At 42.8% G+C, this 14507-nt stretch overlaps 1 protein-coding gene across 6 annotated transcripts in view; it reads right to left on the bottom strand.

The window, feature by feature from the left end:
- ARHGAP26 (Rho GTPase activating protein 26) overlaps positions 1-14507 on the bottom strand; it is a 466073-nt gene that overhangs the window by 152773 nt on the left and 298793 nt on the right. For all 6 annotated transcript variants that reach the window (XM_082382702.1, XM_082382705.1, XM_082382704.1 and 3 more), the window contains exons 16-17: positions 13267-13325; positions 11412-11517 (exon numbers count right to left, since the gene is read on the bottom strand). In XM_082382702.1, the coding sequence (XP_082238828.1) occupies positions 11412-11517; positions 13267-13325 (165 nt within the window). The remainder of the gene's footprint in view (positions 1-11411; positions 11518-13266; positions 13326-14507) is intronic.

Genomic DNA, 14507 nt, shown 5'->3' with positions numbered 1-14507 from the left:
ATAAATACATAAGTCAAATATACAGTATATTAGATGGTGATACATGCTATGGAAAAAAATTAAGCAATGCTTGTGGGTAGGGAGCACCGGGGCTGGAGGTTGCAATCCTAGAGCAAGACCTCACTGGGGAGAGAGAGGAGAGAAAGTGGGCAGAGCAGGTCTAAGGATCAAAGGACCGAATAAATCCTGGGGCACAGAAAATGAGACTGAAAAGGAGCAGCCAAGGAGGTAGGGGAAAAAAACAGGAGAGTATGATGACCTGGAAACCAAGTGAAGAACGTATTTCAAGGAGGAGAGAGTGCGAAACTGTGTTAAATCCTTCAGAACCATCAGGGAAGGGAAGTTGAAACTGACTTAGCATCACCAACAGGAGGCATTTCAGTGGAGCAGTAGGTATAAAAGCCCGAGTGGTGGGACTTCCCTGGTGGTGCAGTGGTTAAGGATCCACCTGCCAATGCAGGGGACATGGGTTCGATCCCTGGTCTGGGAAGATCCCACATGCCGTGAAGCAACTGGGCCCGTGCACCACAACTGCTGAGCCTGCGCTCTAGACCCCATGAGCCACAACTACTGAGCCCGTGTGCCTGGAGCCCGTGCTTCGTAACAAGAGAAGCCACCACAATGAGAGGCCCATGCACCGGAGCAAAGAGCGGCCCCCGCTTGCTGCAACTAGAGAAAGCTCACGCGCAGCAACGAAGACCCAGTGCAGCCAAAAAAAAAAGCCCAAATGGTGTACGTTCAGAGAGGATTTGGACATGGTGACACAGACAACTATTTAAGACATTCTGCTGAGAAGAGCACAGAGAAAAGGGATGGTATCTAGAAAGGGATGCAAGATCTAGAAAGGATTTTTGTTTCGTTGTTGTTGTTCTCCATTTGTAAAGGATCACAGAAATTATAAGTGCTGATGAGAAAGATTCAGCAGAAACTACAAAGTCAATGATGTAAGGAGACCGAGGGGAAAACTATTGGAGCCAAATCCTGCTGGATGCAATCGGGGATCAGCTCTAGTGCCCCAGTGATGGGACTGCCTTTAGGTAGAAGCACTGAGTGTTCTTCTATCACCCATGGAGAGAAGACAGGAACATGGGCACAGGTGTGATGGCTTGTGGACGTTCTCCTGTCACATCTATTTTCTCAGTGAAACAGGAAGCAAAATGTGAGACTATCATCTAGAAGAGAAGAGTGAATGGTGTAGGGACATGCAGTAGGATGTGAGGCACATAAGGGCCCTTGAGGTTGCATTCCAATGTCTGATGGTTCAACTCTGCTTTCAATTACTCCAAGAAGACTGTCAGTAAATTCCCTTCTTTTTTAAAAATTAGCCACAGTTGACGTCTGTTTCTTACAACCGAAGACCTAATACACCAATTCTTCCTTGGGGCCTTAGGGTTACCTGATTTTCTCACTGAAATCCTGACTTTAATGAAACAGTGATTCTGTTCTATCAAATCCTATGCACCTCCAAGTGAACAGGAAGAGTCTTGCAGTAAACCAACAAGCCAGACGTGTTGGGTTCCTCTACCACCTTGCACAGAACCAAGAAATAATGATTTATACTTACAATACTAAAGTGGAAACACTAAATCAGCATGCTAAACTGCTTAAAGAAAAGCATTTCAATACATGTGAGAAAGCAGAAAAGACAGATACCAAAATTCAAATCGCCTTAACATTTCTTCAAACCCCCTTTTTGAGTTAAACTGCCAAAGTGTCTACCAAGACAGAATGAAGACAAATACATGTACAACTCTTCTTAGAGTGTAGATTAATCCTTCATTACAGATTTCAGTGACTCAGGGAGGGAGACCCACATGAAGACTACACTAAGGGGTAAACCGGAGGCAAAGAGAACCGTTCTCACACTGGATGAGACTCTATAATCTGGGAATGGCATCTGAAAGGCAGTCATACTGAGTAAGAAAGAAGACAAGTCAGACTCTTCCACAAAGAGAAACATTTCAAAGATCACAAAGATGAGTGGAAATTTCCAGACCATGCAGACTAAGATGACTCTTCATGATAAAAACGTGTCGTTCCTCCTCCAGGAAATTAAGAGTTATTAAATTGCAGCAAAGACAGCTGCTTCTGAGATGAAATCAGCCTTGCGACACCAAGAAGCAGGAGGGTGAGGGTGAGAAGCTGCTGACCTCCCGTGGAAATCAGCACCACACAGCTTGTTTCAAACAGGTGCACCACTCCACAGGGCATGTGACTCATGAAAAGCTCCGAATACTCACAGGGAACTGTAAGGCTTGGTGTAAGGTGTGACCTGAAAGCAGATATCAATGGCTTTCTCCCAGCTGACCCAATGCTGGCTCACCCTTTGCTACGAAGACTGAGATAGATGCTCAGCCCTTTGGCCCAAACACACACAAACTGCCAAGAAAACAAAAGCAAAGCAAAAGTAAACATATGCACACATGCAAATCTCCCAAGTGGGTAAGAGCCATGTGTGCTATGTTTTCGGCATTCAGCCCTAAGGGTTTAGCTTGCCAAGAACAGAACTGTGAAGAAAGCCCCGTCCCTTCAGTAAGAATGCCTTGTTTTGGTTTAATTGTTAGAACAATTTCTCCATCTTCCCACACCTTCAGGTACAGCTCCATGACCCTCCTTCCTCCATCCCCTGATTTCTCTGAAAGCCTACATTATACTGCTTGCCAGATGCTCTCCTAAGAGATTTAGGTGGATGAATTAACTTAATCCTCACAATGACTCTAAGAGGGTAGGTGCTATTGTTGTCTTTAGGTTTCCCAGAAAGAAGAGTCTGAGGTGAAGGCTTATATGACACTATTCTATTCTACTAGGGGGTTCTCAGGAGGAATGAGGCAGAGAACCTAACCCCTACCTGCTTCAAGCACCAATACCTGCTCCATCTCTTGGGACCATCTTCTGAGAGGCTACCTAATGACTGCTATTCAGTATGCCCAGCTCTCACCTCCCATTAGTCAAAGTTTTATTTTTTTAATACTCCTTTGTTATTTTTAGTACTCCTTTGCTTCCAGGTTGTACACGTGTGGACGGCACTTTGTGTCATGTCTCCCTTGGGTGGGAGGTAAGAGGCAGGAGGCACATGGTAAGGGCATGAGGCTACAAGCTATCAGGCTGCACCTGCGTGAAATGAGTTGGAGGCTACACAACTGGTCACCACACTGGTGGCTGAAATACGTACAGGAGAAGCCAAGAGAATCTGATGTGCTAATTTAAATGTTTCTAATACAATTATTATATCTCCTTATTCAGATGAGGAAACTCAGGCATAAAGAACTGAAGTACTTCACACAGGTTTCAGAAGAGACGAGCAAAACTAGGCAGTCTGGCTCCAGAATGTTCTCTTTATCACTGAACTCTCAAGCACCTACAGATGAACTGCAATTACCCTGAAGTCTGCCAGCTGCCTCGCTGCAGCTGCCACATTTGAGCTACAATAGTTGTGAGTTGGTTGGAAATCCAGTCAGTGTAAGAAAATAAATATCACAGATAATGCTCACCATGCAATGCAAAGAGGATATGGCAAGAGAGGGCTTCAGTGCTCAAAAAAGTGCAAGTGAATCAGTTAGTCACTGACACTCCACCAAAGAGAGACATTTAATGAAACCACCCCCATGGCCAACACATAAGAAATCTGGCTCATAAGAGCAGAAATAAATGAAAGAGAGACTAAAAAAGACAAAGAAAAGATCGATGAAACTAAGAACTGGTTTTTAAAAAGATAAACAGAACAGACAAACCTTTAGCTAGACTCACCAAGAAAAAAAGAGAGAGGACTCAAAATCAGAAAAGGAAGAGAGGAAGAGAGGGAGGGAAGTGGGGAGGGAAGGAGCAGGGGAGGGAAGGAGGGACGGAAAGAAATCTGGCTCTGATAAGGGTTGGCAAAGAGGAAACAAAGTCGTGTCCATGCTTGTTAATACTCTAACGTCTATAAGACCCTGAAGTAAAAGGGGGCAGCCACTAAGAGAGGAAAACATAGCATCCTCTCCTTTGCTCCTCCCTGAATTTGAAAGGGAACTCTATAGGTGACTCCATGGGTTCAGAAAAGGAAGTATCAGAGGTGTATCAAAAACCAGGAAAGTCACTGAAAAAATTCACCCAAACAGAAGCAGAACAAATCATAACAAACAAGAGACCCAAATCAAAGGGGCTCTAAGACTGCTGAGTGTTCACAGCTTGAAGCCGAGCATTTCCCCTTTCACGATGGGCATTTCTTGTGATGTGAAAGATTTAGTTCCTTGAATTCAGGAATTTTGTTGTTTTTTTTTTAAAGCAAAAAATTTAAACTGAACTTGTGTCTTTCCTTCTCCTAACCCTGAAGGCTGGAAGGTCACAAAAGAGAGAAATTCCTGGGTTGAAAGTAAGTGAAAGTCTGGCAAGTAGGCTGAATAAGGGTTGAGCTCTGATTTCTTCTGCATTTCCATTCATTTAAAGTGCTAAGTTGCCTGTTTGCTTTAAAATATGTGCTTGTCCTCTTTGCAGTGTCCCTTTAAATAGATTTTCCTTTGGCTCTGCCAAAAATAGCTAGAGAAGGTCCTTTGAGAATCCCATTCTTAGTCTTAAAAAAATACACTCTTCTCCCTGCTCCATACACATAAACAGGCCTGGAAGCAGTATCTCTCACTTCTTCCAGGGATCTCCAATCTATCAAAAATAATAAATCTTTCAGGAAGAAAACAGAGCTGGTCAGGGAAATAATTCTCCCAGCCCATTTCTGTTTGTTCATTATGTGATCACCAAATATCAAGTCCCTTTTCTGGGATCAGCAGACAGATAGGTCAAGGGCTGAACATCCTAATGTCTACCCCATGGCCAGGCACTAGGGACTACTAGGAACTAGGCAAACTGAAGAAGGTATGCCCAGGGGGATAGGGTGTGACCCTCACTTACTTCCAGCCAATTGCTAGCAAGGAGATCTGAATTTTTCCAAGTTAAAAATGTTGGAAACCTGTCCAAATTTTAAAAACAGCAATGTGGGGGACAACAATACCAAATCGAGCACATGTGTGGGCTGCTCTGGCTAGAGACCCTTGTTTGCAACCTCTAGGTAAGACACAAAGATAAAGGAAGACAGACTGCCTGTCCCCCGGGAGCTTATGACCTAGTAGGAGTGAGAAGATACATACCTTGTAAGCTGTCCCACAGGTGGAATGTGATACACGTTGAAAGACAGGAATAAGCAAAGGCTATGGGAGTTCAGGAAAGCAAGAGGGTACCTGAGGCAGAAAGGATTCTTGTAGGCAGTGGCATTGGAGCTGAGGCTAAAGAATGAAGTAGACTTTGGCAGGCAGAAGGTGGGGAGGGGCCATTCCAAACAGGGAAAAAAAGAGGGAGCGGGGAAGAGGATAGTTGAGAGATGGTTAAGAGATGCTTCATGCTTCTACCCAACAAATACTCATGCGCATCCACTGTGCACCATGCAGTACGGATGCAGTGTGATCTTGAGGGATACAGACGAGGCTGCAAAGTCTGAAAGGGCCCAGTCCAGAAAAGGTCCTGTGGAGGCCATATCCAGAGTTTTGTCTTAAGAGCAAGGGGAAAGCTGCCTTTGACGTTTTTTTAAGCAGGGGAATCACAAGTTGGGATTCGCAGTGTTCCAAGTTCCCCAGCTACAGAGCATGCATTCTGCGGCCTGGCAGGGAGCCAGAGCTCCACCAGCTAGAGCAAGCCAGCAAGAGGCCTTTGCAAACAGTCTGGGGAAGAGATGATGACAGCTCGGACTAGGGACGTAGTGATGGACACGGAGGAAAGTGGACAGATTCAAAAGACAGTGAGGGGTTAAAATCACCAGAACTATCGGTTCAGGATAGGAGTCAGTGAGGCAGAAGCCAAATGGACCTGGAGAATGTGGTCAACGTGGCTCTGGGGGGCTATCAGGCCACAACACCCGTGGCCCGGCAGCCAAGCAATTCTGTGCCGGCAGCCGTGGGTGTCTAGTGGTTACTAGAGAAAAGAAAGGTTCCGAAGCCAGGGTGTATGGCTGAGGGAAGGCTGCCAGAGAAGTTCACCGGAGCTTTCCATCTTAGAAAGACATCATCTCAAAAGTACTGTTTTCTTTTAAATGCGCTTTGTAAAATTCCACGGCTATTTTGTTTGGACTAGTCTTGATGGCAAGGAAATAAGAAGCGCTTCTCGTATGTTCAGCAGCTCTCCAGTAAGCTAAATCTTATCGTCTAGACTTGGGATGGAGGAAGAAGGAATAGTAGAGTATCTATAAGATATATGTTAATGCCAAGTAGTCACTTCCTTTTATTTTGACCCTTTCTTGAGAACTTTAAGGGATGGCTAGTTAACTACCAGGGCCCATCCTCCTTGGTGCCAAAGCCTAGCAATGATTTTTTTTTTTTTTTTTTAATAACCACAGGCATCTTTACATGAACCCAATTCACTCTGCATCTAGAACATTAAGGAAATGTGAATATGTCCTTCCTGACTTGCAGAGATGCCTGGAAGTACTCAAACTCCAGTCACGGGAAGGAGAAAACAGCCAAGCCACTGGATGTTCAACCGTGGATAACTTACAGCAGTGGAGTCTACATATTATTTTGATAAGGTCTCACTTGTATGCCAAGCATTTGCCCCACAATATTCCTTCCTGATCCTTGTCATCTATAGAATTTTGTCCTTTAGGGAAAGTCACACGTAACAGATTACCCAAATAAACATTAAGCAATTGGGTAATGAAAAGAACAACAGAGAGTCGGCAAGTGGCAATCGGACTAAAGTTGATTTTGCCCTCTTCATTTCTCTCTCTCACCCTCCATCCCCACAAATCTTGGTATTTCAGGGTATATGTGCCCACATGGCAGGTGTATTCATCTCCCCTCCCAAATTGGCCTTCTTGTCCCACATGTCCTGATCGAGTTAGCACACCATGCAAAGATCATTCAAGAGACTTAATACTCTTTGTTAAATGTTATTTTACCTGGATTACTTGCAGTAGGCACTATGGGTTGCCTATTCAGAGCCCTGCTTTTATATGGGTATCCATGCCTCCCACAAATGACCCAGGTAAATCCTGTTTGGGGTAAAAAATCACAGTGGTCCCATTCCCTTTGCTAGTGAATGCTTCAAACCAATGAGATGTGATAGGAAGTCTATTGGAGAACTTCTGGGAAAGGTATCATCACATCTCTTAAAAAGAGACTCAGAGAAGAAATACAGTTACCCCTGAACCATACTTCTACACAGTTGCAAATCCTAATATAACTTTATATTGGCCCTCCATATCCATGGTTCCGCATCCATGGATTCAACCATATTGCATTATGCATATAAACAGTGCATATTTAGTGAAAAAAAAAATCCATGTATAAGTGGACCCCCACAGTGCAAACCCATGCTGCTCAGGGATCAACTGTAATACCTTTCTGCCCTGGACAACCGCTCATGTGCAGAGATGCAACATAACATCTTATGATCCTGAAAGGAGCTAGCCAACCCAGTGAAGCTGGCTGTGAGCAGGACCGTGGAAATAACACAAGTACTTCATGAGCCAAGAAATTAACCAACCCTCAGGACTGATTTTGTGTAATGACACAACAGATTCCCTTGTTGTTTAAGCCACTATGAATAGAATTTTCTGTTTCTTGCAGCCCGAAGCATCTAAAATGATACAATTCTTCTTTGGAGAAGCAAGAAAAGGGCTCTGGCTTCCTGAAAACACCCAGGCAACAAAGGAGTAGTTGCTTCAAAAAAGAAAAGAGACTAAGATTTATTTCTCAGTAAGTGTTTCGGGAAAACCAGCTGTGAAAAGGTATTGTTATTAGCCATTCCGGATGTATGAAGAGCTCTTTGAAATCCTCCCATGCAGCATAAACACTGTAATAAAGTTCCAATGAGCCACTGTGAATGGTATGTGTGGGGATATACAACATACTTGGAGCCATAATAGTATGCAAACATTGGGGAGCTACCATGAAATTAGTCTTCATTACTCATCTACTCTTATTTCCTTCTACAATTATAAGATTGGGAATTTTTTTCTTTTTTTTGCCACCTTTCCATCTGATGAAAGCACAGACTCACGTGATTAGAAGGGAAGTCACAAAACCAGGCTCAGAGATGTTGAATGATTTCCACAAGGTCCCAAAGCCAGCTGGGGGCAATTTTCTTTATTATTAAAAATGCTTTGTGTGTGATTTTAAAACAAAGTCACGTGCTGAACACTCAATTTAATGAAAAGCGAATAATTGTAGAAATATGGGAAATCACAACCGATTTTTTTTAGTAATTTAATTATGCAAATAAAATCTCCTTTTTTGAACTCACTGCTTTGAGTTTCTTCTTCACTATTTCTAATAACCTCCTAAATTCCAATCCATTCCTCTCCATACCATTTCTCCCTCCTAGAAAATCCCTGCATATGGCCCATTCTCTAGGCCAGTGGTTCTCAAAAGACTGTTTGCCTGGGAAGTAAATTAAAAATGCAGAGTCCCAGGCAGAGTCCAATTCAGCAGATCAACGGGGGGGGGGCCAGCAATGTAAATGTCAATGTAAACAAGCACCCCAGGTGAGTGTAACCATCCTTTGGGGCACATGACTCCAGACTGTATACTAGATTCCAGGTTCCAAATAGAAAACGTCTAATTTTCATAGTAGATTTAAGCTGGGACAACAAAAATATGTGCAGAGTTGCCTATAATTTTTATGTTCCCTCTGAGGTCTGAAACAAATCCAAGAGCTCTGTGATTTGGATGTATCCTGGTAATCATTTGCGTGGAGGTCTGGAGTTTTTATCCTTTCCCCTCTGAATGCATTTCTACTTGGGATTAAATATAAAATGTCTTAACTCTTCCTCCACAGCTAAAGGAAATCAATTTTGTAAAGTGTTTCAAAAGAGTACTTTAAAAAATACACAAAATATCTTCTCTTTGAACCAGATGCCTGGGATGTACAGGGCAAACACAGTAAGTAATGAGAGAAGTAAACAGGTTTTCCAGCAGAACCAACCCTGAAACCAAAACTTAGGAAGGAAGCTGACCATTAAGTAAGTAGACCAGAGGAACAATAGCTCAGGCATATCCTTGGGTAAGTCTGAACCTGAGAAAACAGGAATGAAACAGACAAACCCCTTGTCCCAAGTTAACTTTCCCTTCCTGTTCGATTTTAAAATAGGACAGTGCTGTAAATGAGAATAGAGAGTTTACGCAGAATCTTAGAACTCCTCTGGGTGCCAAAACATTTTTTCAAACTGAAGTAAATACTCCTTACTGGATTCAGCAGTGCTCGTTTATACTCATCTCCTCCAGGACATTTTAAATCTAGAGGCTCCAGAGACCAAGAACACAGCATGCTGGTAACGGGAGTCTGTGTGTTCTACCATCATGACCAACTCACATTACAGCCATGAGGGCTTGTCTATATGTAGACTTCTTAATGATCACATGAACAAAGAAATGCCACTTAACCTCACAGAACCAAAGAAAATCACTGTTAAGTATCAAAGATAACACACAATGCTCCAGAAATGCTATAAAATAAATAACTCCAGCAACAAAATTGGTTTAAATTCTTTAGAAGGCAAAAAGTCAAGGCCACAGCTTTAACATGCACTTTCCAGCTGTACTTCTCCTTGGCTTAGGGACAAAGACTGGACTGAATGCGGTTGGGAGAGAAGAGGGTGGAACCAGAGGGAGAAAGTGAAGCATCCACCAGGAGATGAGCAGGTTCATTGGCCCAATACCCACCTTAAGGGTTTTGGATTTTTTTGTTTCTATTTCTTTTTCTTTAAGGATTCCTAACAATCCTCAGGGCATTTTAAAAATGGGAAGATTCAGTTCTGGCTTTACTGGATCACCAATGACTCTTGTTCTCTCTCAGTCCAATTAAGCTCTCATCACACTGCACAGCCTGAACAGCCCGACTGCCTTCAGCTGCTTCCTATCCCTTCTCTAGCGGCTCCCAGAAGGCATGGAGGCCTCCCTAAGACCCAGGGGCCATAAAACAGTCAGGAGCATCGCCACACATGCTTGGCTGGACGACGTACCTGGAACTTCCTCTGTTTTGGTGCAGGCCCTTCAAGTGTGCAACTAAGATCTAAGCCAGCTTTCCCGTTTCACAAATGCCTGACTGGGTTTGTGTGGAATAGGCACCACACCGTCATGTCAGAGCATCTGGAGTTACTTTTTAAAGCCCAGTTCCCATTATTTTAAACACATTCATCAGGATTCTTTGACATTTGGGGGGGAGGTGCATATACTCCTTGAAAACTTGCATGTTCTCAGCTACACTTAATTGTTTCTAAACATGCAGTTCAGAGATGGCATGGCAAGAAAAACTATGTGACCTGGAATAGAGCAACCCTTTACTCAGCCTAACTGCTTCTCACCAGCATGCAAAACTCTTGTTCCTTCATCATTAAGACCTATGGAAATCTTTATGGTAACATCTATACTCTCTCTCCAAAATATCAAATGCTTGGTAGAAACATGAAAACAAATCATCATAATCTCCCTCGGCAGAGTATCAAATTATCCCAAAGACATGACTTAATGCCAGAACAAAGTATGGGTAAGAGCTGAAATTATAACGCGTCAGTTCCACAGCATGTAGAGTTCAACAATTTAGGTTAACTGTTATAGTCTGTCTTTTCTTATGCGCTAGTCTCCAATAAAGAACATCCATCAAAGTTAAGACAAGGTTAGAACATACACACATGCCTGATACAGCAAGGGGTATCAGCAAGGCCAATCCAAAGCAGCTCAGGCAACAGTAAATACACAAAAAAATCCAAACCATTCCAAGAGTATAAATATTCCTAGCAGGAAAATCAGGCCCCCACTGATTTTCTTTGATTCTCTCAGAGGGCAAATGGACATTTGCCAATTCCTCTATTCTTTATACTTCTTCAAAGGCTTTCATACACGTAACATTTAAAATCAATGACATTATAGAGAAGGGGGAGCCTACTACCCATATTTGACAGGTGAAGAAACTAAGGAATCGAGGGGTCAGTGACTTGTCCAGGGCTAGTTAAGTGGCTTGTTAAGAACAGAATCAACTCTAGAAGCCAGGCCTCTTTATTCCAAATCCAAGGTCTGTAAACTTGTAACATATTCCTGTTTGCTCTTAATCATCACAAGAACATGTAACTCCTGAAAAATCTGTTTGGTGATCTGGTATCACGGAGGACACACTCCTATTGGCCTTGATCATCACGAGAACACAAACCCCCCTGCAAACTCTGCCTGGTGGCCTGGTGGCATGGGCACCTCTCCAGCCTCCGCTGCAAAGCCCATCTGGCATGTGCTGCTGTTACCCACTGCAGTTAATATTTCCCACATTTCTTTCCTGAGCCTCCAGCATACCAGATGCAACAGTGGGAGGAGGAAACATAAGCAGAACTGAGACCAGCTTTAGTGCTAAGATAAGAACTTTCCAGGGCTGAGAGAAAGGCCAGCAATCAGTCTTAAACCTACTTTGCCAAGTGGTTCATGAGCAGCTGTAACATCTGCCTATTTTTCTCTGGGAGCCGATGAACAAGGCTGTGGATTTCAGAGACCCGTGACTCCTGGTTCTCCAGCTCTGTGAAGGAAGGAGGGAGGCAATACTGGATCAGGGCCACAGTTAAATCAGTTTACAAGACAAAAATCAGAGGAAACCAAATGTTGGGACAAGAGACTGAGGATTTCTCAGAGGTATAAGATCCTGTTCTGTGTACTTGTGACTAGACCGACTAGATTTAAAAGTGCTTTTAATGCTGCTTTCCTTAACAGAGTTCATTAAGAAAAAATGTCCGTCAACATGACTGATCTCCCTTAAAAAATCAGAAATTATCTTCTGAGACCAACAGGCATCAGAAAGTTGAGGTTCTCAGCAAGGGACTTCTAGCAAGTCAGTTAACACTTCTGGGCCTCCATTTTCCCTTCTAGCCAGTGCCTAACACGGTGATAGGTATGTGGCTGGTGCCCAATAAATGTTTGCTAAATAAACATGTGAACGAGCAACTATGAAAAAAAAATGACCGTCAAAAAGTTCACGCCAGAATGATGACGTGATGAAATGGAGCCAGTCAGCCGCGTACTTGGAGCAGGAACAAACTCGGGAGCAGCTGGCTATACAGAGTGGCAGCTTCGTTTCAAGGAAGGAAGGAACTTTATGCACTCGTCAAGGGATAAACAAATTGTACGTGAACAGCCTTGCAAGGGTCTCAAATATCAAAATAACACCTCGAGACAGCATCAAAGACATCAAGGGAAATGTCCAGTTAATCTCAAGTCATGTGTGACAACCAGCCTGGGAGAAGAAAGGAATGGCAGATAAAATAAGGAAATGTTTCTGCCAGCCTATAACCTAAATCATGGACTGTCACGTTCTCTCGGTTGAACTTGGGTACGTGGCTTCATTTCTCTGGGAAATACATTGATGGCACTCATCACACCTATTTATAGGACTGAGGTGAGGTTTAATTAGAGAATGGTTGCTATGGGTTTGGAATTTCTCAGAGAAAGAAATCACATAAACAGCATCTTCACTTCCAGCTTTCTCCCAGATCTTTCTCCTGCTTTACGGGGACGGCTATGTGTGGATAAGGCCACCAGAACAGAGGTACTCTTAAATTAGGCCAGTAGTAGCTACCAGGGTAAACAGACTCTGATGGCTTAAAGGAAACAGGGAGAGGCATAGGCTATGGACATAATAGCACAGTGGGGATTTATGCCAGACTTAAATCTGATAGAGAATCTTACTGCCCCTTATAGGTGGCCTGCCCTATGTAGACAGAGTCCAGTATACTTAGGGTGGCTTGCACCTAAACCCTATGTATTTTAATACCAGTAATATGATGCTCAGGGCTTAGATGATATAGCTGAAGAATGATCAGAAGCTATAAATGCAAACCGTGATGGAAAGAGAACTGGGAAGTTATATAAATGGTGCCAGATTCAGGGAAATACGTCCAATGCTCAATTTAGGTAATGGGCAGAGTCTGATTCATTCCAAAAAATGCTACTCCAGGGCTGGAAAAAACCCGAGGAGTTAGAACTCCAATAATCAAAATTAGAAAGGCAAACTTGCTTTTCTCACCTCTCCATCACCCCCAAACTCACTTCTGAAGTTTCTCCCCTCGACTGTAAATTCAACGTGCTAACAAGGCCCTTAGCAATCTGACTTGGTTTCGCTTTTATTCTGTGACAGTCTCATGAGTGTTTATGTGGGTAGTTTACACGCAGAATACGAGGGATTAGGTAATACTTATTTTGGGACACTGACTGTTCTTTGAAATAGAAAAATCTATTCCCTTTCCCTTAAAACTGCGGTGAAAAGAAAACTTACTTGCTGCTTTGATGAAACTTCTTTGAAACTGGTACATCATGAGTGGTCCTGGAAGCATTCTGAAATAAAAGGATACACACTAGTCAGCTTAATGAAAACAATCCTATTCTCGCTACCTAGCAGCCTAGAGACGGCCAGACCGTATTACATTTCTCAAAGACAAAGATCACGGGCAAACAACAGCAACTCAGTTTAGTCCAACTTAGTTTCCCTTTTGAAAGGGTCCTGAGATTTCACCTGAAATGTTCATTCTTTCTTCTTTTTAAGAGAATGGATACAACTTAGGTCTCATAGAGTCACAACCAGAAAACTGCTAATGCAAAAGTCTAGCACAAACTGAGAGATTTCCTTTTCAGTCAGTGACTCGCCCTCCACAAGAGCATTTTAAGATGTGTCCGAGAAACAGGCAACTAACCCAACATTTGCAATCACCTGCTCTTAAACTCTCGTCTTCCTGGCATCTTAGTCACTTCATTGGATACAGTATGCAAGACTTTTGTAGGTGTTTTTGTGGCAAATTCACTATGGAGTGTTGCTCCAGAATGCCAAAGGGCTAGAACCCTTAATATTAGGCATGATACAATCAAATTTTATCTGCTATTTAAAATATATTTATATTTTATACTTATTGTCCATTAGCTAATCAATATCAACATGCACAAATAAGTACCAAATACAAACCTCTACCATTTGGTTTTGTGTAAACTACAATGGTAGTATTTGGGATATGAATATGTTTTATGAATATGTTTAACTGTAAACTTGAGGTTTTTTTTACTGATAGTCTAAATGATAAGCTTCTCAACAGACGATCCATGATTCTTGGTTCAGAGTTTTATTTTACTCTCATCGGATCCCCTGCTTCAACTCTTAGTCATCACTTGCATGACATCTTACTCTTGACTCCAAGAGCCTTCCAGCAATTCCCCAACAGCCAATAAAACCTGCATCACCAATTCCTTTTCTGTGGCTTTTGAGCCAACTAAATCTTGACAAACCTGTACAAATGCTTATGCAATTCGTGATTATAGTTCTCCTCTCTGTTTAAGACTAGACCCCCACTTTCCTGTGTGAGAAGAACTACAGTGGAGAACGATAATACTCCTATACTTCACGTCCAGCATGGCTTTCAGTCTACTCGGGAAACTGAGATGTGAGCAGCTGGTCAATCACCCACTCCCTTAATAACCAAGGGAGGGGTGGGAGGTAGCAGGAATATTACACGTATTATTACAAGGAAA

This window comes from Balaenoptera borealis (genome assembly GCF_965194805.1).
Source record: "Balaenoptera borealis genome assembly, chromosome: 2".
Taxonomy (NCBI): domain Eukaryota; kingdom Metazoa; phylum Chordata; class Mammalia; order Artiodactyla; family Balaenopteridae; genus Balaenoptera; species Balaenoptera borealis.
Note: the sequence above shows the minus strand (reverse complement) of the source record. Positions and strands in the feature narration are given on the sequence as shown.